At 34.7% G+C, this 25,686-nt stretch overlaps 1 protein-coding gene across 1 annotated transcript in view; it reads right to left on the minus strand.

Moving 5' to 3' along the window:
* Positions 1-25,686, minus strand: part of Col5a2 (collagen type V alpha 2 chain) — a 138,067-nt gene that overhangs the window by 64,679 nt on the left and 47,702 nt on the right. The window contains exons 2-3 of the mRNA XM_069995626.1: positions 7,054-7,278; positions 4,739-4,752 (exon numbers count right to left, since the gene is read on the minus strand). Coding sequence (XP_069851727.1) covers positions 4,739-4,752; positions 7,054-7,278 — 239 coding nt within the window. The remainder of the gene's footprint in view (positions 1-4,738; positions 4,753-7,053; positions 7,279-25,686) is intronic.

The raw sequence follows: 25,686 nt of genomic DNA on the forward strand, positions 1-25,686 counted from the left end.
AGAGAAAAAGTTAATGATCAATTGTTAGGATATAGAGTCATACAGCATTCATAAAAATACACTCATTTGATATACAAGTCCTAAAGTTAATCAGTCTAACATAAAACATGTAAAATGGTTGAGCCAGTTTTTACAGGGAAAAAAAGATAGAGGAATGGCTGTGATATAGATATAAGACAAAGTTCTGTTGAGGGGGAAAATCCAAAGAGATAAAATGCAAGAAAAGTTCAAGAACTGGGCTTACTCCCTATCTTGGCTATGGTAATAACACTGTAGTAAGCATGTGGTGCTGGTGGCCTTACTGTACCATGGTTTGTATTCCTTTGGATATATACTCAGGAGTGGAACTGCTGGTTCATGGGGAAGCTCTATGTTTAGTCTTTTGGGGAACCTCATGCTAGTTTCCAGAGTGGTTGAACAAGTTTACAATCCCACCCATAGAATATTAAGGCTCATTTATGATCACATCCTCACCAGCATCTCTTATTGTTTTCTTAATAGAGTATAAATTTATAAATAAATACATTGAGTGGTATGTAAGTATACCCAAATGTATTAACTAAAATATGGTAGATTCAAGGGAGAACTCAAACTATAATTCCTTAGAAAGGCAAAGTCAAAGTTCAACAAAATAGACACCAAGAAAATAGTACTCAAATGGGGTAAGATGGGGTATAAAGGAGAAGAGTAGACAATGAAAAAAATGAGGAGAAATACAGGCAAGAATGCAATGTATATCCTGCAAAATTAAGAAATATGAAGGAAGGGGTGGGTTGGGAAAAATGGGTGAAAATGATGAAAGGAGCAACATTGATCAAAATGCATTATACTCATACTATATTGTTAAATGGCAGCTCCTTTGTACAACTACTTAAAGATAATTTTAAAAGGAAAGAAGAAGAAGAAAAAGGAGGAGGAGGAGGGGGGAGAGGGGAGGGAGAGGGGGAGGGGAAAGGGAAGGGGGAGGAAGAGCAAAAACTTATTTTACAAAAAGAAACAGTAAAATAAGTGGAATTTTATAATTCTCAAATGTCTAAGAAAGATGTTGAATAATAATGAAATAGGACTTAAAACCAACGAAGTACAAATAGTTAATAACAAAGATAAAATAGATAAATAACAAAATACGCATAGAAATAACAAAAAGAGGGGCTGGGAAGGTGGCTCAGTGGTAGAGCGCTTGCCTTGCATGCCTGAGGCCCTGGGTTTGATTCCTCAGCACCACATAAGCAAAAAGAAAAAAAAGCCGGAAGTGGTGTTGTGGCTCAAGTGGTAGAGCGCTAGCCTTGAGCTGAAGAGCTGAGGGACAGCGCCCAGGCCCAGAATTCAGGTCCCACGACTGGACCCAAAAAAAAAAAAAAAAAGAAAGAAAGAAAGAAAGGAGGAGGCAACAATGCTTGATAAGAAATGTACTCATTATCTTGCCCATGTAATTGTAACCCCTCTTTACAGTATTTTCACAATAATAATAAAAAAAATAACAAAAAGTTAACAGATACAGCAGATATAATAGGTGCTGATGGAATTTGATAGTTGGAACTTTGGAATTTCAAAATTTATATATTCATTGCCTAGTATCCAGCACGTAGTTTAAATAACATTGGATGAATTATACCTTTATACACTTCTGTTTTTACAGGTATCAATTTGTGTTATTTCTGCATTTGCCTTCAACAGATTTTGTACTAAGCAAGGCCATCATTGTGTCATGGGCTTCTTGTCTTCTAATTACAGCCCAGAAAAATTCACAACAAATTATTCTTGAGTGTATCTAATTCCAATAGCATATTATGAAACAATGCCTTTTATTAGGCAATTGAGAAAACTGATGTGAATTCAACAATCACACCCAAAATATGAGAAAATAAGGGGAATTAGATCTAGTTTATTTAATTTCTCCTTTTATATATATCATATAAAACATATTATTTTGTAGTAGGAAATTATGAAAGTAGAGGAACATGCAGAAAAAAATATCCTGTTCAACACCTGGGGTATAATTACTGTTAACACTCAATCATTTTTCTATGTGTCTGTCAATTCTGGTTCAAATAATGCTTCAGTATTTAACTTTAAGGCTTTGCTTTCATTTATACATTTGAAAAGCACTATAATTAATATCTTTCTTTATAAATATTTGAGTTTATCTCTAATATCAGAAGATACGTTTCTGGAATTTAACTTTATGATTAAGGAATACACACACACACACACACACACACACACACACACACACACACAAGCTTTAGATCTATGCCACCAAATTATACTCCTGAACAGCACAACTTAATAATATATTTCAAATAGTATCTTATATCTGAAAGTGTTTTATAAAGAAAAAATTTTAAAGCTTTTTTTCTCTTGTTAATAATAGGTTCAAGTGAGAATAAAAGCGACCTGATGAAAGTTACTGATCCTAAGATTGAGGGAACGTCCCCTCTGTAGGTAATAGATGTGAATTCAGAAGAGAGAAATGGCCCTGTGAAAGTAGTTCCTTAAACGTAAAGTTGGGGATGGGAAGGTGGTTTAGCAGAAGAGTGCTTGCCTCGCATGCATGAAACCCCGAGTTGGATTCCTCAGTAGCACATAAACAGAAGAACCCAGAAGTGGCGCTGTGGCTCAAGTGGTAAAGCACTAGTCTTAAGCAAAAGAAGCTCAGGGACAGTGCCCAGACTGTGCCAGTCTCAAGACTGGCACAAAAAAATTAAAAAGTTAAGTTGAAGATAGAAACACAAGATACTGAAAGATTGCCAAAACAATATTGAAAAAATTCTGGAATAATTCTAGCAAACAAGAGAGGAATTATTTCACTGGAAATAGGGAAAACTCGCCTGTTAAAAATACTGTAAAATTTCCATCTCAAGAGATTAACAAGGAAAATGCAGATTTTATTTCTTTTATGTTTAGGGGTTAATTATCTAATTATCTTTTTAAATTAAATTGTAGTTTGTTGACACTTTATTTAAGCATTCTGTTAATTCATATTATTTGTAAGAGATTAAATGCTTAACTATCAGATTGTGTGTTTTGATAATAAAGATTTCAATGATTCTATGATAGATCTTATCTTAGATAAGCCACAGATGTTGTTTTTGCTGCTTTTATCAATTAAAGCTTTTCATAAGTTAATGTGAAAATGAATATGTCCATAATTTTAATAAATTTATTTTTTTCATATTCACTGAAAAACATGTTCAGGTGCTCAGATTTCAAATGTAATTTCTGAGGTTTACACAAACTTATCAAAGAATGCCAGGTAGATTTGCCATGGTGGCAGCCATACTGTGTCCATCCTGGCTTCACAACATTTCTACCATTAGCACAATACAAATATTTTAAAAAGAAGCACAGTAATTATCTGGGGGGAAGGTTAATATGCATGATCAAATAAATTTAGTTGATTAAGATCAATGTGGTTATAAACTAAGAACAAAACAAATTATGACATTATTCTGCTCTTAAATTTCAGAAGATACTTGGTAAAAATTGAAAATACGTAAAGTAGCAGAGCATGGTAAGTTGGCAAGGTTACTACCTTGAATACGCCCATCTCCCAGCTCTCACTCATTACCTTTAAAAAACAGAAGTAAAAGACACAGCCCAGCAATTGCCTCTTTGCAAGTCAGGTCTGTACTAACTGAAGGAAAGTTATTATTTCAGGGACAATCTCACTGCAATTGTTCTTTTTCCTATTTCGTCTCTCTGCCATCTATTTTTCATCCATGTAGGTTGCTTCAAATCAATCTTAAACTTGTAAATTTCATTTGATTCTTGCTTGGATATATAAATTGTGAAATCATATTTGAATCTTATTCTTTAGACCTATACCAAAACTCAAATTGTTTACTTAAATTTCTGCAAATTAGACATATTTCTGGTATTGCACTGTGAACCAAAAAGTGATAAAGTGGCCAGGTTTTCCTTCTTATAACATCTCTGTTTATCCACAGCATTATTTTATCTTGCTAATTGAAAAATCACTTTATTGAAGTTCTATGCTGAGCAAATGTACAGAAAATTTAAATTAGTTATCCACGTCTCATATATACATATCCTGTTTAGATGAAGATGTAAATGCAATAGTTGTTTAACCAGGAAATTGAGACAATGACAAGGAGAAAGAATTTATTTGCTTTATAGGAATATCATATCCAAATGACATGTGACCTAGCTTGTCAGCTATACTGGGGTCATAGATCTAACACCTCATTGTTCTCATGAATGTGAAGCTTGTTTCTAGGATGAAATTTAAGTTACATAAAGAGAAAGAAATAGTATGTTTTAGAAAAAATTTAAATTTTTTATGGATCTTTTCTTCTCAATCAATGGAAGACAGATTACAAATGTAACAAAGTAGAATTAACTTCGTTACTTCCTTCCTTTCTTTTTTCATTCCTCCTGTCCCTCTTTCCCTTTTCTCTTTTGTCTCTTCTAAATCTGTGTATCAAAATTCTAATATATATATATAAGTATGTATTGTCCACATTACAAGTACAAGGAATATAAAAGTAAGCCATATTTTCAGTCCCTATAGCATTCACAACTTTCTAGCAGAAATGGGAATTTGAACAAAGTTGAATATAAGGTGAATAGAACTGTTATCTAGTAGCTTAACTGTGCTTTGCATGGTACTGTGGACTTTTAAAAGCATTGTAATCATGTCAATGCACAGATCTGTGTCGATAGCACTAGAAAGAATTCTGATCATGAAAAAGAGACAATGCAAAATCAAACTTACCTTTCTTCCTCTACCTGCAAAAAAGATAATACATGTGTTATTTTATGATTATGAAAATACACGAGATATTTAGTTACAATAGTATGTTTCTTGAGTAGCCAGAATTTAACAAATTATCAATCCAACAGGAGGTAGAAAGTTGTTTCAGATCAATATTTCTGTGAAAAGCAAAGTAATGTATCCCTTTGGAGACCCAGTCTGGGTGCTGTCCCTGAACTTTTGTGCTCAAGGCTACTGCTCTACCACCTTGACCACAACTCTACTTCTGGCTTTTTTTTCTCTTTTCTTTTCTTTTCTCCTCTTTTTTTTTTCCTTTTTGTATCTTTTTTTTTTTCAGTTGTGGGGCTTGAACTCTGGGCCTGGGCACTATCCCTCGGCTCTTCAGCTCAAGGCGAGTGCTCTACCACTTGAGCCAAAGCACCACTTCTGGTTTTCTGGTGGTTTATTGGAGATAAGAGTCTCATAGACTTCCTGCTTGGGCTGACTTTGAACCACAATCCTCAGATCTCTGCCTCCTGAGTAGCTAGGATTACAGGTGTGAGCCACTGACATTCAGTCTTTTTAATTTTTTTTTGTAGTTAATTGAAGAGGTTCACAAACATTACTGCTTGGGCTGGCTTTGAACCATGATCCTCAGATTTCAGCCTCCTAAGAAACAGGAATTACAGAAATGAGCCAATTGCACCTGGCTCATTATCCCTCTTAATGAGTGCCACTGTTGGAGACCAGCTATTTAGAGGAAACTGTATATTTTACTGTATTTTCAGATATTTGCACCAACATTACCAAATTACTTTGTGCAAAAGCACACAGTCTTCTTTGATGACATGCTAAGTAGCTATAACATGTCTTATTTTTAGTTCTTGTGGTCCTTTATCGCATTGCTGAAAATTGTTAAGTATTTATGAAACACATTGTTACCATTGAATGATAGTCAAAAGAAGATGTAAGTTACTGCCATAAGTTTCTATACACATACTATTGAATATTATATTTGTTGTTATTTTCAATGGGATTTTCAACATAATTTCTTCATATTATCTTGATGATGACATACATCAGTCAGCATTCAGGACTGCTCAAATAATATAAAGTTTGATATTAAGCTCATGTAAATTGAAATACATAAATATGAGCATATTTTCACATACACAAGCCTCTCTAGCATAGGTTAGCTACTGAAATAAGTAATATCTTTTGCACATATTGTTTAAAGTATTTTTGTTTTGTTTTATATTTTTTAAATTTTATTTTATCGTAAAGATGCTGTACAGAGGGGTTACAGTTACATGAGTAAGACAATGAGCACATTTCTTGTTGAGCATTGTTACCCCTTCCCTTCTTGTTCTCCTACTATCCCTTTCCTTCCCCACCCCTTCACTCCCCTCTCCCCCAGAAGTTGTAAAGTTCATTTCCAATATACTGTCTTGTGGGTATCATTATTGCAATGGGTCATCCTGTGTCCTTGTTTCAGCGTTTAGTTATTCACCTTCCCTTCCCCAAATTAGACAAATGTATATACAAGATGCAGTGTCCCAAAATCTATTTTATTGGCTTACACAGCCAACATTATAAGCAATCTACATTTATAGTACAATGTAGTAGAGGGTGCTTTGGCACTAAATTACATTTGAGCTGGGTGCTGCTGGTTCATGCCTGTAATCTTAGCTACTCAGGAGGCTGAAGATCTGCTGGGATTGTGGTTCAAAGCCAGCCTGGGCAGGAAGGTCTGTGAGACTCTTTATCTCCAAGTAACCACCAGAAAAACCAGAAGTGGAGCTGTGAAACAAAGTGGGAGAATGCTAACCTTGAACAGAGAAATTCAGGGACAGCTCCCAGACCCTGAGTTCAAACCCCATGACTGATAAAAGAAACTTTTCCCTATGGAAAAGTTGGTATAGGAATTTGTTGTCTGCTTCTATGTAATGTTAGATAAAGGAAAAGAGCAAAATCATTAATATCAGAAGTCATTGGAAAAAAATGCTCTGATTACTCTTTTTTTTTTTTTTTTTTTGCTGGTCGTGGGGCCTGAACTCTGGGCCTGGGCACTGTCCTTCAGCTCTTCAGCTCAAGGAAAGCACTCTACCACTTGAACCACAGTGCCACTTCGGGTTCTTTTTGTTATTTGTTTTTCTTGCTTATGTGGTGCTGAGGAATCGAATCCAGGGCCTCACGCATGCAAGACAAGCACTCTGCCAGTGAGCCACCTTCCCAGCTCCTGATTACTCTTTCAATTGCTGAACGCTGTGAGCAAAATGTCCACAGCTATACAGGTGTCACTGGCTCAGTTCTGAGCTAGCCTTTGGCATTCTTACCAAAATTGTTATTTCCATCTCCACCTGTTCCTGGACATATGGGGCAGCACTCCCCGCTGGGCCTCACAGGGTTGGCACAGGTGAGCATTTCGAGGCACTCTATCTTGTCACAGAGAATGGCTCCATTGTCACAGACACAGATCTCACAGGGGGAAGGTTTCCATACATCCCTGTTTAAGTACATCTGGCCATGCTGTGTGCAGGCTATTTCTTCATCAAATACATCTAAAAAAATAGGATGAAAACAAAAGTAGAAGTAAGCATTCTGAAATTTGGAAAATGCAAAATAATTAAGACAATGAATCATCTCTTTCTAGGCTGAGAAATAAAGAACCTTCTGCACAGACAACCAGAGATTAGTATTTACAACATGATACACAATTCATGATGAAATGATTATAATATTTACATCTTCTCCCTGGAGGAGGAAGAAAAAAGTGATAGAAAACAGGCATGGCATAGTTTTTTAACCAGAGAGTGATTCCTGTAAGATTTATTTATTTATTTATCTATTTATTGTTGTGCCAGTTGCTAGCATGTGTGCTATGTAATGAAATTGAAGAACCAGGCAAAATTCACTAATGTAATTCATGAAATATAAGTAGTATTATCTATTTATTTAATATTTTTTTAGTTTTCTTATCTCCTCTATGAGTCAACAAACTTTACAAGGTTAAGGACAAGATATATTTTTGCTTAATATTGCATTTCTGGTGTTTAATCCTCCATAGAACCTCCATTTAATAATTAGTTGTTGAATAAACAAGAAGATGGGAAGGAAAGAATAAAGGAAGGTAGGGATGGAGGAATAAACCTAAATTATGGTTCACTAACTTAATTGCATAGCATTAACTTTATATTTCATAAAATATAATATTTTAAAGTATATTTATAATCTTAGAAAAATAATTTGACATATATGTATAATCAAATGATAATGTAGAACTATAGATAACTGTGATTCCAGTTTAACTCAAGAATAAACATATAATTTTTATTTATGAATTATATTAGAATAAAGCTAAAAAACACTTTCAAACTGCCTTCTCTCTTAATGTACTTCATATATTTGGTCTTTAATCACAGAAATTTGGTAATTTGAAATTTTCTCTCAAACACTACATCCATTTGATCTACCTACTAATTTATAAGGAGAACATTAAGTTTGCTACCTGTTTTTTTCAGAACAAAAGGCTTTAACTGTGCAGTAAATAGCTAGTCAAAATCATTGGCTTTCTGTATGAAGTGCTACTATAGACAGCCATTAGAGAAAAATGATTTATGTTTTCATATGGTTTTTGGTAAGGATATTCTGAAAACACAATCTGATATTTTGACATCAAATAAGTAGTGTGAGATTGAATGACATTTAATTAGATTAAAACAATGTAGTTCTGTGATGAAAATATCCTGTCATTTAAAATAAGGGTGTTTAATAATAAAAATTTCTCAATCACGGTCTTTGCAACCATGGTCCTTTGAACAATTATATTAAGAAGCTAAATTAAATATAACATAGTTCATTAAGTTTTGCAATTAAGAAGGTAATTTTTTCTAAAAATTAGATATGCCAGCTCAGTTTGCTCTGTTTCTCAACATGGGCAGTAGCAGCTAAGGGAGAGATTACTGTTAAAAGAAAATATTTATGGGTGGTTAAACGAGTATGAACTTGGCTCTGTGTAAAATCTTGAAAGCATATATACTCTGTCCTTCAAAATGTGTGTTTTTGGAAGTGGCGCTGTGGTTCAAGTGGTAGAGCACAGCACCCAGGCCCGGAGTTCAAGCCCCACGACCAACCCCCCCCCCCCAAAAAGAAACAAAATGTATATTTTCATCATGGAGTACAATATAGATGGTATGTTTCATATACACGATATTTATTTATATAATAAAATAATCAACTATATGCAGAATTGTATTTTACATTAGACAATATGTAATTTTCTAATGCATATATTATAATATGAAGTTCAATGGTAAAATATATTACCATTTATGTTATATTTTATGCAAATATGTATATTTCTTATAAAAATAGATATTAGGCAGCTGGGCTCCGGTGGCTCACGCCTGTAATCCTAGCTACTCAGGAGGCTGAGGTCAGAGGATCACGGTTCAAAGCCAGCCTGGGCAGGAAAGTCCGTGAGAGTCTTATCTCCAATAAACCACCAGAAAACCGGAAGTGGTGCTGTGGCTCAAGCACAGAGCTGAAGAGCGCAGGGACAGCGCCCAAGCCAAGAGTCAAGCCCAAGCCCAAGCCCCACGACCAACCAAAAAAAAGGTATTAGGCAGTAGAAAGAAGACATGAAAGACAAAAACAAGATGCCATGTGGTAAAGCTGTAATCTTAATGTCCTTAAATTGTGGGAGAAACACTTCAGAAGGTAACTTGCTCTTGTTACTGTAGTTCCTTCCAGCTTGGGGTGGGGAGGGGTTAGTCACACTCCTGGTCCTCTATTAATACATTAAAAAGTACACTTTCTTCCTGAGAGTTTAAGACTCGTGACTTAAATGCAAGGGGCACAAAAGTAGGTCAGTGTATTACTTTCTTTAAATGACAATGTTGAAGGCTAGTTTTATCCTCTGATTCATCACTGGTCTCTTTCCCCTGAAAACATATAATTAAATTTAAAATGATATGGAAATGGAATTGGAGTGTTTTTAAATGGCAAAGAGAAGGAGAAGCACATTCACAGTCAATCATGCCTTCCCTTCACCAGTACAGCATCCACTCACATCATGGAGGGTACAAACACTCAGTGATGGTCTCAAGTCATGTCTGAACAAAAGCTGTGTACACAGAAATAGAGGGTAGAAAACATGGTGTGTCTTGCAAGCTTCTTGTTTCTGCATGGTGGTTTTGCATCTTATAATCATATTGCCCCTTCTGTTTCTTACAGAGACACCGAGCCAAAAGAAAAGTATAAACAACATTGTAGCCAATTTATTGAAAAAAAACCGCAGTAAAATTATCAAGAAAAATTTATTTTATCAAGACAATAAGAATGTAAGAATTTTTCAAATGACCTCATAAAAATTTCAATGTTTATCCTCCTGGCTCTCCCAATTAAATCATAAAAATTAATATAAGCTGATATCTAAAGCTTAGGTTTATGTCTGCATGTATTAACATTGTGTTTTAAAGGATTTGTTTAAACAAATATTTTTGCACTATCTGAACAAAGAGCTCTAAAACCATTATACTTAGCTACTCACATTTTCTTTTCTTCTCTTTTAAATTTGCTACTAGTGTTTCTTTATCTTCCCTAAAGTTTAAGAGAGCTGGTAGAACTAACAATATTTTTCACTCTTGAACTTGTGTGATGTTGTAATTTGCCTAATTTTTGTCTGTCAAGCTACAAAATTCTTTGCTCTTTACCAAATGTTTCAACAAATTGAATCCAGTATGAAGTCATCCCCACAAAAGTCCTGGCACTGATACCTTAGGAAGAGGAGACATATTTTGTCTGACCACATTTTACTTGAAATCAGCTCTAATGTCCTGTACTTCTCATATGCTTTCATGTCTTCTCATAAATCTTCTGTTTTTAAGTTTAATAGTCAAAATTCAGTTTGTACTCACTAGATGGCAGACCAAACCAACCACTTTATTATAATAAATTATTGGAAACCAAGTTCTTAGAACTACTGCTTGCCAACTGTGGGCCACACCCTGCATTTCCATTTGTTCATACACAGCTTTTATACATGGGCAAAGAAGTCTGAATAGAAATGGCCAAACTGAAACCAACTGACTGACCCAGAGATAGTTGGCTCTACATTAACTAACTGGAGGGTTTATTGTTGTTGTTGGTTTGTTTTGTTTTGTTTTGTTTTGTCATTCATGGGGCCTGAACTCTGGGCCTGGGTGCTGTCCCTCAGCTCCTCAACTCAAGTCGTAAGCCACAGAACCACTTCCAGTTTTCTGGTGGTTTATTGGAGATAAGAGTCTTCCAGACTTTCCTGCCAGGCTGGCTTTGAACCAAGATCCTCAGATCTCAGCCTCCTGAGTAGCTAGGATTACAGGCATGAGCCACCAGTACCTGGCCAACTGGAGTTATTTTTGTTGTAGAAAACTAAGGTAATATGCACACATATATGTGTATGACAAAATTATGCATTCTTATTGAATTGTGATAGACAAGTGTCATCAAAGTAAAGGTCTCTCTCTCAGAAACAATGTAGACTGTTCATGAGTTATATAATCATTGTACATCTCCTAGACAAGTGTTTTTCACATCATGTTTACCACTTTCTTCTTGGGCTTCAGGACAGTGTTCATCTCAGTCATCTTCTACCTAAGGTCATACAGTCGCCCTTTGATAAATGTGTTGATAGCAGAGATAAGTGTATAAATGAGGGTAGGAAGAAACTAGTTAATTGAAATGCTTACTACACTTCCCACAGAAAGATATGTAATTCAGGCCCCCATTTCAAATTAAAATGAAATGGATAACATGGTGGTTCTTCCGTATCTCAAGTACACACCTCTGTATCAGAAAGGAAGAGGAGTGTGTCAGTCACAACTCATAGTTTAGAACAATTGTCTTCCTGACTCAGCTGACCTAGTTAATCTGGGCTAAGGTGGTGAAGGGGGACTGGGGAGGGGGGGGGCAGGGCCTGCCATTCGGTAAACTTTCCCAGTCTGTAGAAATCTTTGAAGGACCCATGATACTATCTGCTCATGGGACCATGGAAGCAGCAACAAAGCAGCTTCTGTGTCTCTCTGAACCAAGCTACAGATGCAACCTGCCCACATAGCCCTAGCTGATGGATTGAGTTCAGGAAACCTTCTCTTTACTTCTGCTCTAGAGTACATTTTACCATTATAAAGGAAAGACAAAGGAGCGCATTCATTTACTATTTACACCCCTGAGGAATACATGCTAACAATCTCACATTTATGATTTCTCTTTCTCTATATCCAGTCCTTAAAGTGTTAAAAAAATTATAGAAACAGAAACATATGAAGTTACCAGGAATAATTGATAGGGAGGTGTCACATATTTGTACAATTATTTTTTTCAACCTAACCCTGAAGCTTTATCTATGAAATAGTAGGTGGGTGGGTGTTTGCATGAGTACCAGGTGGTGGGGATTTATATATTTCTTATTGAATTATATATTTCTTCTTCAGTCTATTGCACAGTTTTACATTCTGATGAGATCCTATATTGAAACCTGGTTTTTGGATACTTATTCCAATTGCTACTTTTGCTGTACCCTCCTCTCTTTCATTGTGTAAACTGGCATTTGTTGTGTGCCAGATTTTGGTGGCCAGATGGTGGCTATATTGTGAGGTGATTAGATCATGAAGGTGTTAACTTTATCAATAGATAAATCCATTATTGAGTTAATAGCTAAATTGGCTAGACGGAGGTTGAACTTATTTGGAAAGTAGGTCACTAGTGTGTCTTTGCAGTGTCCATTCTGTCCCTGATCCCTTCTTGTTTGCCATGAGGTAAGCAATTTTGCTCTTCCACATGTTCTTCACCATGGTATTCTGCCCTTCCACACATAAGCTCAGAAGCAATGTTACCAAGACAATGGACTACCACCCCTGAAATTATGAGGCAAAGCAAATTTGTAAGTTGTTTGTTTCAAGAGTTTTGTCACAGTTACACAAAATTATTGAAGAATGTTCAATGATATTTTACTAAATAATTACTTGAAATGAATTAAATTTCTAACCCACTAAGGATAATTTCATTTTATATTCAAAGGTGATATATTACCAATTAATTATTTTCTTGAATCTAAGAAGGTAGAGGAAGCAATTCACACACAGAATTTCAATACCACATCCAAACAAAACCAAATTTATAAATTGGCTATGAAAGTAGTAGTATCTGAAATCCTCCCACAAATGTTTTTCAACTTTAAATACAGTGGCTTTTCATTTAACTAGAAAATCTGGTTTTACTTTACTTAAAATGGAAAAAAAGAGAAATATCCTCATATTCAGTACTACTTACATTTCTTTCCATGTGTCATTGGGAAATATAAATGATTGTGGCCAAGATGTGAAACTAAAACTACATGCACTGCACATGAAATGCTCATCTACAATTCTGTCTGGAAGAACAACTTTCAGATTTCTCTTGCATTTCAGCCCCCTCCTTTCCCAAAAAATATCCCACATGGCTCAACCCCTTGAACAGCTGCAAAAATACCATGAAGAGAATTGGCTCAAACTTACATTCTATACATTCAAAATTTCTGTGGTAATTTCTATGGCAAACCATAGTCATACAATTAATATTTATTCTAGTGATTAAGTTACATACAGGTGCTATACCAAAAGACTCTGTCTCTCTAAAATACATGAACAGTTTTGAATTAAAACGTTCTACTACCTATTCTTTTCCATAAACTTGCTCAAAATAAAGAGAACTAAACATCTCCTTTCATAGTGTTCAGGGATTCTATGGAGCGTGGAGATAGCTCTCAGTATTGTAGCGTATTCAGCTTCCAGGTATATTTCCTGAAATCTCAGGCCAAATGTAAACTTCTCCATGAAACCTATACTACCATCTTATAAAAAATGAAAATCGTCCTGTACCTTTAAAATTATGACACTTAGCCTATACTTATTTTTTTCTTCTTAAACTTCATATGCTCCTGTCTCAATATCCTGAGTATAGAACTTACACACATGCAACACTATATACATGGTGTTCACTCTTTCATTTCTCTTTACCCATTCTAATGTAGTAATTTTCTCTTTCAAATTTGAATATTATTTGAGTTTCTGTATTTATTAGCTCCTTATAATAGAACTGTAACTTTATAATGACAGATCTTATTTATTCTGCTACTTTTCATTAATATGTTAGGAAATCCTAAAATAATATCAAGATCTTAATAGGTGCTCAATATTTCATGAACTGATTTGGTTGATATTAACCATTAGCTTAAGGCTTAAGACACTATAGGTAGTACAATCATTTTGAAACACTCTGACATAAAAAAGGGGCTTTTCTATTGAAATTGTAAGAATATAAAGAAGATATCTAGACCTTACTGAATGCAAAATTGTTTGCTTCAGTCCTGGGCTATTGCATAGGTATAGGAAATCCACTTTTTTCTTTTTCTTTTTTCTTTTTCTTGCCAGTCCTGGGGTTTGAACTCTGGCCCTGGCCGCTGTCTTTTTGCTCAAGACTAGAACTCTACCACTTGAGCCACAGCATCACTTCTGGTTATTTCTGTGATTAATTGGAGATAAGCATCTCATGAACATTCTTGGTTGGATGGCTTCAAACTTCGATCCTCAGATCTCAGCCTCCTGAGTAGCTAGGATTACTAACATGAGCAACCTGTGCCCAGCTGGGAATCTACTTTTAGCTCTTTACTCACACCTGGGCCATAACTACAAGAGCAAAACATACGTGAGCATGTGGGAATAATTATTTATTAATATTATTCATTTCAGATAGTTTATCCTAAAAATCATGCATTTTATTCTTTTTAAAATAAATTATTTATTTTTATATTTTAAGAGAAATATGTATAAGATGAGCATAAAATTAAATATGTAAGACATTTTTAGAATCAACTTAACTCTACAACTTACAATCTACAAGGATGTAACTGCATTTTACATTGTTTGTCATCCTTCTCTAATACAAAGAGCATTTAATAATTCAAGAAAAAGCCCAATTATTGAAGTTAGTGTACTTACTTTCATTCAATTATACTTTACTCACTGTTCTTATTCAGACCAAGCTCTATAGTTCTTAATTTGTTCCCATTCATTGACTGTCATGGCTTTTTTTGGGGGGGTGGAGGGGGCTTAAACTCTGGGCCTGGGAGCTGTCCCTCAGCTTTTAGTTCAAAGCTAGAGCTCTACCAGTTGAGTCACAGTGCTACTTCCGGTTTTCGGAGTGCTTTATTGGAGTTAAGAGTTTCACAGATTTTCCTGCCCAGGCTGGCTTTGAACCACGATCCTCAGATCTCAGCCTCTTGAGTCGCTAGGATTACAGTCATGAACCACCAGCGTCTGACTTGCCATGGCTTTTTAATACTTTGAAGGGTTTCTGAGGGAATTTAAAGGCTTGTAATTTTCTGCACCATTACCTCTGGAACTCAGTTCTGGGACAAAGGGAGAAGGGAAACAGCACCAGTTCTCTCATCTTGAAGGCATGATCTCTAATTTTCTCCACCTGAGTATATATCTACTTATCTGAACTAACAATCTTGTTTGATCTACACATTTTTTACATTAGTTTTGTAGATATGGAAATATAGATGACTTTACTGAAAAGCAGAAATGAAAATAGGTTGTACCCTTTCTGTCATTTTCTTACAAGTCATTTTCAGAGCAGGAAACAGGATTTAAGTAAAACGGGGAATATTATCCCAGAGCTAAAATCCAGTCCTTAATCTTACAAGTCATTTCCAGAGCAGGAAACAGGCTTTAAGTAAACAGTAAATATTATCCCAGAGCTAAAATCCATTGCTTAATCTCACATTCAGTTTATCCTTTATATAAAAGCCAGCTCAGCTATTACAGGTTTAAGGTCAAGACTTAATGTGCACTGAATCTCAAAGGCCACACTGAGAAATGCTTTGGAAAAGCATTTGGAAAGTTATACTAATAACTTCCTAGATGCACAGCAAAGTTATTCATTGGGAAATTTATGTGTTTGTAGAAAGAAAATGACAATAAAAGCAAGGAAAGAGAAGAGAGAAAGAAAAGAAAAAGAAGAGATGTTAAGAAGACCAAAAACAATTATATTTTCTCTTTAATTTTACAAACTCAAGGAGGATTTACAAATTTCATTAGAAAACAACACAAAGATACTTCCTTATACTGTGATTAGGTGAAAAGATAAGTAATAGTATTCAAAATTTTAACCATAAATCCTTATGTTTTCTGTGGAGAAACTTTCACTTAACATGTAGAGACCAAATTTAAATTCTGACATAGAGGAAATGTTAACATGGGTAAGTTTTGCTAGACTTCTGAAAGTTTTAGATTATTAATAATTAATGCTATTTCTTTTAATCTTCTTTAAATTCTGGATTAAATCATTGTTTAATTTATGTTTTAATTCTTAAAATATGATGATTATGCAGAAAATATAAGAGAATTGTACACTTTTGTTATTTCCTTTAAGTTTGCATGGGATGATTTAGTTTTCCAAAACTTTTAATTTCTTTATAATTAAATAGTTATGGAATATTTTTTGCTAATACAATGGTTAGCGAGTGTAGAAATCAGAGGAAAAGAATATAAGACATTTATTCAACTAAGGAATATAAATCTTAGGTTGGACAAAATGGTTGACCAAGTTGTTTACTATTTAACTGTCACCAAAATAGTAAAGTAAAAGCATGCTTTGGTTTTTCCATTTATTAATGGAAATAAAAAATAAAATTTGAGATTTTACTTTTAAGGAAAAATAAATGCTGCCAGAGATCACAAATAAGTTAGCCTTAAAGGGTTGTTGCAAATTAAGCTCAACAAATGAGTCAGTTTGACAAAAGAAATAGAAGAATTAATTTAGTTAGTTAGTTAATATTTTTGGATCCTGCAAATTTTACTGAGTATTTATCTAAAAATATAGGAAGCTTTTGATTACTGATCCAAATTTGGAGTCCAGTTTCTTTGCCAAATGCAATAAAAAGAATACAAAAGCTGCAAAAGGCAATGAAATTCTCTTAAAGAATAATTTTGCACCTATGTGTTTCAGTAGTATATTAGGAAAATTTTACACTCACATCGATATTCATAAGGTCAATTCCATTCTCTCATTACTTCATATGTCTTTGGAGCCTTTTTGAATGTCTATTCCTTATTCCAGCTATCTTTTTGTAAATTCTGAGAGGTCTTTTCCTATTGTTTATTTGCATTAATTATAACTAAATCATGAAAACATCAGCCTGAAGATTTCCTACAAGCCAAAATGAAAGCAACATTCAATCACTTTGAAACTATTTGGAAATACAATTAGAAAAAACAGACTTCAAATAAACTAGGATCAAAAGAAATATAGAAATCAAAATAACACTGTTATCCTCAAAACCATGTGACATTTACTAGTTCTTAATTGCCCTATTGGATAATGGAAATCCCAAGGCTGTGTACACAGTGGGGAGAAAGTAGAAACCTCAAAGCACAGTATTCAGTGACCCCTTACCCAGAATGGCTGATAATAATTTTGAGATGCCCTGTGTGGATTATTTCTTCCTTGGGTATTTTAGCTCTCCAATACCATTGACTAAAGAATATTTAAACATCAAAAGATAAATGTTTACTGTTTGCTTACCTAAATTTGAATTAAACATGACAACAACCTAACACTTTCATGCTGATAATGTATTTACTGTTATTTTACAAGAACTCGGAAAACAAAGTTAAAGTAATGTAGTTCTTGAGGACATCAAGAAGCTTATAGGCTAGTGAGGGCATTCGCAGTAATTGACCACAAGAACATAGTTGGGGTTGGGTTTTTTTGTTTTTTAAATAATCTTGAGGCAAACTCAGGTTGTTAAGGAATATTTGACAGGGCTAAGGGTTAGGGAATATTTCACAGTTAGGCTAAAGGTGATGGAAGTCAAAAGAGTTCTCTGACTTGCGTTCCATAATTTCCTTGTTTCTTTTCTTCCATGTATTATTTGTAGAGTTACTTTTTTCAAGAAAGAAGATTAAAATCTGAGTTGAAGTCCACCAGAATTTCACTTTCAAGCTATGTAAGAGTTACTCCTGGCTTGTTGCTGGTGACTGGCAACAGATTCCTTCTATCGGCCAACTGGCCAGGAAAGATGTGCAGAAATGCTGGTACTTCCTCAAAGTCATTGCTCCTATTTTAGTTTCTGTACCATTTTTTCCCTTGACTGAGTGTAAAACAATGGTACTCTTGTTTCTGACCCAACTGGTGTGTACACAGTAGGTACCTTGGGAGAAGAGAGCTGTGGCTCATCAGTCAGTGGAACCATCCAGCCAATGCGCAGTAACACAGGGAGGGACCACTTGTTGCTGATGACTTGCTCTGGCAAACACTAGGATGAACTATAAATGTGTTTTTCCAAGTTCAATTCCACAGCTATTTTTTTCAAATTTAGACTCCAAATTCTGAATTACACTGTCTTGACATTTTAAGTAATCAGAAAAAAAAGCATTTTAGAATGGCTAGGTTAAAAGAAGCAACATCTCAGTCAGAGTTTTCGTTTATAATTTAGTCAACACTGCGAAGAAAGATATCAAATACCTGTGCTTAAGGTTCATGCTTAGTTTACACTTGAAAAACATTTACTCATACCTATTTTTAGGTTAGTTAAATACTTAAAAGTTTATTTACTTTATGTTTCATTTGACCCCTTGCCCCATACCCAGAAAGATATGAATAGTGGACATACAAACTACTCTAGAAGAGATTTTAGTTTAGAAAACAAATTTATATAATGACATTTTAAGCAAATAGTTGTTAACTTCCTAAATGAAGTATCTTTAACCATCTATTTCTCCAATGACTTCAAGTATTCAATGTAACAAATGGTTTTTATAAAATACAAGTTATCAGGAATTATGTGGAAGAAATATGAAAAGATTGGGCCACTGTAAGCTGAAATTATCCAAAAATGGATAAATAAATATATGTTCTTAAGCAAGCCTTTAAAAATGTAAGGAATTTTAGATGGTAGAAGTCAGGAAGACTGCATGGAAAGAAGATAGAGACTTGTTGATAAGGAAAACATGCCAAATAGTTAGTGTCAGGAGGGAATGATTTCTTAATAGAAATTCTTAGTAAAAATAATATTTCTTCCTCTAGGAAGGTTTCTGGGATTTGATCACATAGAATTTCGCACTTGTTTATTATCCCCTGCTGTCACTTTTGTCCATATACCTAACAAAATGCCTGTAGCACGTTATTATACCAACTTGTTTACATGTAAAACTTACTTGTCTGCATGTTTATTGAGGGTAAAAAAATATTTCATTTTCTGTATTCCATGACTGTGGAATAATGCCTGGTCTGTGAGGGACATTTGGTAAATTATTTTTGATAAAGTTAATAAGTTGAACACTGAATAAGTGACTTTCTGTAATATAATCTGACAAGAGAATTAAAGCCAGGCAGGAAGTAAATGAGATTAACTGCCAGAAGTTAAAATGTGATGGTGAAATTAGAAAAAGTAGTAATTTCTGCAATAAAGAGAACTGATAATCCATCAGTCTATAGGTAGAAGGTATGCAGACTTTGACTAGAGGTGGATTTTAAAAAATTGAGAAATGACTTTGGAGTTTCAGGAATTAATGAGGGAAGTATCATCTACTAGGTAGTATATGGGCTGAATTTGTTCCCTAATGTGAAGTTCTGCCATGCAAAACTTCAAGTTGTAGCATCACTTGGAAATAAAGTCACTGATGAGGTCATTTCTTAGGATGTGGTCATACTGGAGTGTGGTAGATCCTAAATTCAATAGAACTCATGAAGAGGGGAAAGAAGACATAGAGACCTGATGTACATTTCTGCCCTTCTAAGCAACTCATTCCATTATGGGTCCATCTGTTACAGAAAAGTACTAGAAGACAAATACAGATATTTGGAAAAAATGAATATGATGTAGACATCAAGTAAAATACATGTTTTGGAAATATAAATACATTTGATTAAACAAGTTAAACTCTAAAGTATAATGGGGTGCATGTAAAGGAAGATCAAGTTAGTAGAAATATTAATACCTTTTACTTGTTTTTGAAGAGTTATGCTAAGAGCCTTATGAAAATGGTCTACTAAGTCTTAGCAACCATCCTCATTTAGGATCTGAGGTGATCAAAATACTGGCATAGTCAGTATTTGAGAAACCATGTCTTCTTACTTGTTACACTCTGTTAGCTAATTAGACTTCTAATGCAAGAGAAAAAGAGCAAATTGTTCATAAAACTTTCAGATGTTGGTATAATTTGGGGAGCTGAAATTTGGGAAAAAATTGTTTAAATAGGGATACAGGTTGACCCATTGCAATAATGAGATGTATAAGACGCTACGTCAAAAAACGAACTTTACAATTCAGGCAGGGGGTGGGAAGGGAATGTAGTTGTGGAGGTGGGAGGGAATGGATGGTAGGGGAAAAACAAAGGAGGAGGCAACAATGCTTGATAAGAAATGTACTCACTACCTTGCTCCTGTGATTGTAACCCCTCTGTACAGTATTTTAACAATAAAAAACTTATTTAAAAAACTTTCAATTCACACTGTAAATATGGATTTCAAACAAAAATTGATGAAATGGCTAGCAAATTCTGTAAGTAGGAAGGAAAAGAAGTAGATCAAGATTAATTTGAAAATTTTTTTGTTTGTAAAGCTTTGTTTGCTACAGAGATAATAAAAAGGAAAGATTATGATGATTTTTTTAAAAAATAAATTCATTATCAAAGAGAAGCAAAGAAAACACAATCAAAGTGTTAGCTCATTCTTTCAATTCAACTCTGGACTCTTAGTGGTCAATATTGCTTTTGTAGCTGCTTTGCCTGTGTACTCTCCAAATGCCCTCATCCTAATTTCCGGTGCATTTTCTCCTAACTGTCCTGAGGCCTTGCAGGATATTGATTGAGAAACCCATCTTCCTGGCTTATGGAAAACCCATCTCCATGAGATGAATAAGCCTCAAGCAACTGGGTGTGTATGGTTAGTAAATGACTACATATCAACTAGTATTTTGCTCTTTATTAGATTAGTATATAGGTCATAGGAAATGAAATTTATCCCAAAATTCAGTCAGTGTACATTGAATAAACATGACTTCCTTTATACCAAACATAACACATCATGTTCTCTATTTTATTCAAATTAAGAAGGTAATGCTGAAATACCACTGAAGGAAACTCAATATAACTAAACATTGAAAAATAAAATTTAAACCAAATTATTAAGTATTTTTTAAAATATGATATATTCATCTGTATTTTCCAACATTTTCTGAAAGTTTGAATCTTTTGATGTAATGGTTGTCTAAGGATTGAAAACAGAAACTGCCTTACAAGATATAACTCCCATTTTTTTTCGTGTTTGGTAATTGTCATATCAGTCAAAGTAGATTTTTTGAGTTGTTATAAATACTATAAGTAAAACTGATGGAATAAATGTGCTTGCAACATTTTGTTTTACAATATTATAAGAGATCATGTGCTCTAATACAAAACATGATCATTTGGTAATTGAGAAAATTTGAAGACTGTAGTGTTAAAGAAACAGCAATCACTAAGAATTCTTCTCTGAAATTTTCTGCCTAAAAACATTCGCTATAAAGGCTAATGGTATTGGACAAACTCTTCATGAATGGACTATATTATCTATAAGATCACAAGATATATTGGCAACAGGAGGAAACTGAATGCTTATCTCCATATGCACTATATACTTTTCTGTTGTAGAAATTCAATCCTAGGAAATAAGGTAATTGAAGCATTTGGATTTATGGAACAGAACAATAACATTTCTGAGGATTAGGAATTTTTTGGGGGGTGTCCAGTTGTGGGAGCTGAACTCGGGGCCTGGGTGCTGTCTCTCAGCTCTTCAACTCAAGGCTAACGCTCTACCACTTGAGCCACAGCGCCACTTCTGGCTTTTTTCTTTTTGCTTATGTGGTGCTGAGGAATCAAACCCAGGGCCTCATGTATGCAAGGCAAGCACTCTACCACTGAGCCACCTTCCCAGCTCCGGATTAGGAATTTTACAGACAAAATTATTCTCTGTACCTATGTCAAATTTCCTACTCAAACTTCTACCATATACCCTAAATTTTTATGTCTTATGAATTCTGGCATTTGGAATTCTTAAACTTCAGATTGATTGTGTGAACTGTAACTAGAAATGAAAGAAATATATAGAACCCTTTCCCAGCCATGACTATCCGCCAGCCTATGGATGACAAATTTCAAAAGCCATTATTTTCAGATTTCTACAAATAAGTATCTTTACATTCTTATAGGAATTAGATTATACCTTAAATTTATTAGGAACTTGTTTAACACTTAGTGCTTTATTTATTCTAAGAGTAAAAACGATTAGAAAGATTAAGAAAATAAGCAATATGACTAACATAGTAAAATGTATACTATCTAATTTCTAATTATGTTGATTTTTATAATAATGTTATTTTGTGTAATTATAAGAGATTATGAGAAATTTCCTTGTCAAGCAATAAATCTTTTTTGTCTTTAAGTAATTGAACAAACTGTATGCTATTTAACAAAACAGTTCCTGAATACAATGCATCATCATCAGTGTCACCCCTTTTAACATTCTCACCCACCCCTCCATCCCACGTGTTCCCTTACTTTTCTAAATTTTGTAGTATTATTCATTGAATTCTTAACTGCATTCTACTCTTTTTTTCTTCATTTGTCTACCCATCTCTCCTTGGTTCCACCTCACCCTCTTGCAAATACCCTTTTCCTGGTGTTTATTCTGTTGAGTTTTGTGCCTTTCTAAAGAATTACACTGAGTTCTCCTTGCAATCTATCATATTTAATACATTTGTAACAACTGCATAACACCATACATGTTTACCTGTAGATTTATGGGCTAATTCTTAGCTACCACATATGAGGAAAGTGATGCAATCTCTGTTTCTCTGGGCTTGACAGGCCATTTCATATATATTTTCTAAGTCTTTTCATTTCCTTACAAATGATACAATATTGTTATTTCTAATAGATGCATAAAATTCCATTGTGTATTACACCACATTTTCTTGATCTTTTTGTCCATTGAGGTATATGTGAGTTGATTCCATATCTTAGCTATGCTAAGTAGTGCTGCAATAGACATGGTTGTACTGGTAGCTTTACTGTAACCTTGTTTGTAATCTTTTGGATAAATACCAAGGAGTGGAATTATTAGGTCATAGGGTCATTCTATATTTTTCTGAGGACCTCCATACTACTTTCCAGTATGGTTTAACAAGCTTATGATTCCCACCAACAGGGTATTAGAGTTCCCTGTGGTCACATCCTCAACAGCATCTGTTGTTGCTGTTTTCTTGATAATGGCCATTCTAAATGGGGTGGGTGAGATGGAATTTCAGTGTTGTTTTGATTTGTGTTTCTTTCACAGCCAGAGATGTTCAGAGCATTTTTCATGTGTCTATTGACCATATTTATTTCTGTTAAAATTGTTCATATATTGTTTTATTCTAGTTATTCCTATTTCTTTTTTTTTTGGGGGGGGGGGTCCGGTTGTGGGGCCTGAACTCTGGGCCTGGGCACTGACCCTCAGCTCTTCAGCTCAAGGCTAGCTCTCTACCACTTGAGCCACAGCGCCCCTTTCGGCTTTTTTCTTTTTGCTTATGTGGTGCTGAGGAATTGAACCCAGGGCCTCAGGCATGCAAGGCAAGCGCTCTACCACTGAGCCACCTTCCCAGCCCCCAGTTATTCCTATTTCTTAAAATAAAAAATATAAATTTACATTTTGTTCAGTGTTGCTAAGCAAGAGTGGATTTCAAGAAAATGATATGGCACTTAAACCATATCAAATGTAACATCTTATAGAATGTCTTAACAGGATAAAGAAAGTCAGCTATTTGGCTTCTGAAATTCAAAACTGAGTAAGTTATTTCCTAGCAAAGCATGTAAGTAAAATAATAGAACTAAAATCTAACATTCCTGAAGGAAGTATCATTAAAATAAACATAATTAAAATGGACGTCTTGAAAATGTCCTGACAGAATTAAGAAACGGGGTTTCCAAAGCACTATCCACAGAAATACTACATGGAAGGCTAAGGGCACGAGTAGAAAGAATGGATGGTCTTCATTGAGTACCATTAGCTACTAAAAGAAAGCCAAAAAAACCCCAAAACAAAACAACAAAACACAATTCTAATTCCAAGCATCTATAGCCAAATGATTTAAAAAGAAAAAACAGATAATTAAGCAATTAAAAATACAAGCTTCTTAAAACAAGTAAAACCAGAATACTAAGGGATCCTATTTTAAAGCATTTTATAAGACTGGCTTATTCTTTCTTTTTTTTCTTTTTTAAATTTAATTTATTTTCAAGGTAATGTACAGAGGACTTCAGTTGTATATGTGAAGTAATGAGTACATTTCTTGTTGAACATTTTTACTCTCCTCTTGATTTTCTCCCACTTTTTCTTTCTATTGAAAGTGATGTATCAGTTGAAAACTAACAAAGGAAAATTTATCCATAAATTACATGTAATTTACTAAATTTGAAAGAAGATGGTGAAAGAGAAGTTGAGTGGTAGGGGTAAGGGACAGGATTAGGAGTGGCAGTTTAAGGAGTGTGGAAGAAGATAGGTGTCTGATGAACTTCCCTTTCCTGCCTTTGCTTTTTTTGGCCTCAGGCTCATAATGAGTACACACACACACACACACACACACACACACACACACACACACTCAGGCTCATAATGAGTACACACACACACACACACACACACACACACACACACACACACGAAAGGAATATGCCAGATGGCCAGTGATTCTCTATAATCCTTGCTACTCCACAGGTTGAGATCTTAGAATCTTTGTTTGGAGCCTGCTAGAGTAGCTAAATCCTCAAGACTCTGACCTGTAATTAGGCAGGATAAACTAGGAAGTAGAATCATGGCTCAAGTTGAAGACCCCCCCAGCCAAGAGCAGAAAAGGCCCATGGGAGCCTGTGAGAAAGGGTGAATTTTCACTTCCAACAGATATACCCTTACGGTATATTTGGAATCTTAAGCTAGTCATTGGGAAGCAGTAAGAGGCAATGGTAATTGAATAGTTGAAGCACCCTAAGCTTTTGTGTTCTGCTTTTTCACCCTGGCACTGAATACTACTTGCTTTGTCACCACTAGCAAATAACTGTTTTGGTCCTCACACTTATCTCAAAAACAAGAGCAGGATACCATCTCCCAGGGAAATTCGGGACATCAAATAGACGTGAAAGTGTTATGAAAAGTCAGTGTGCATTATTCAAACTCAAACCCATAGTTACCTGGCACAGAAATGCCCAGACTTCCCTTATCCCATTTACATCTTTCTATATGAAGTATAGATTCAGTCTCACCTTTATATTCCATACTGGTCTTTCTGAATGTGTAGGATGTGAGGAAAGAGAATATACATAATGGTGCAGTAGCAGAAACACATTCAACTAGGGCTAAGCTAAGAAGAGGAATTCTGCATTTTCCACAGACTCTGTCTTAAGTACTATGACAAATAGAAGCCCACACAGATTTTAAGAACGATGGTGATAAGGGTTGGGAATACGATAAATAAAATCTCTGTAAGGCAATAGAAATTTTTATAGCAATTAATTGGGCTTGTTACTGTTGCAATACACTTGTCCAAAGCATCACAAGTATGCTTTACTTAATTACAGATAGGAATTTTTTTAAGTCAATTACATGTACCTTGAAGAAAAATTTAACTCACAGAAGAAGATTCTGTGACTTCAGCCAATATATCTTGTATTGGCTTGTTTGGATTTTTTAAGTAAGTGATGTTGTGCTTGTGAGATTAGGAGACAAATCCCAGTATTATCTTTTAGAGCCATTTAATGTTTCAGGCTACTTTTAAGACTGTATATTTACAATCTTCCAGTTCTTTAATTTATAGATTTTACCCAAAAGTAATCATAAAAATTATGGTTCTTTGTTGCTTTGTGTTTCTCCCC

This window comes from Dipodomys merriami, unplaced genomic scaffold (genome assembly GCF_024711535.1).
Source record: "Dipodomys merriami isolate MVZ:Mamm:240054 unplaced genomic scaffold, mDipMer1.0.p SCAF_49, whole genome shotgun sequence".
Lineage (NCBI taxonomy): Eukaryota > Metazoa > Chordata > Mammalia > Rodentia > Heteromyidae > Dipodomys > Dipodomys merriami.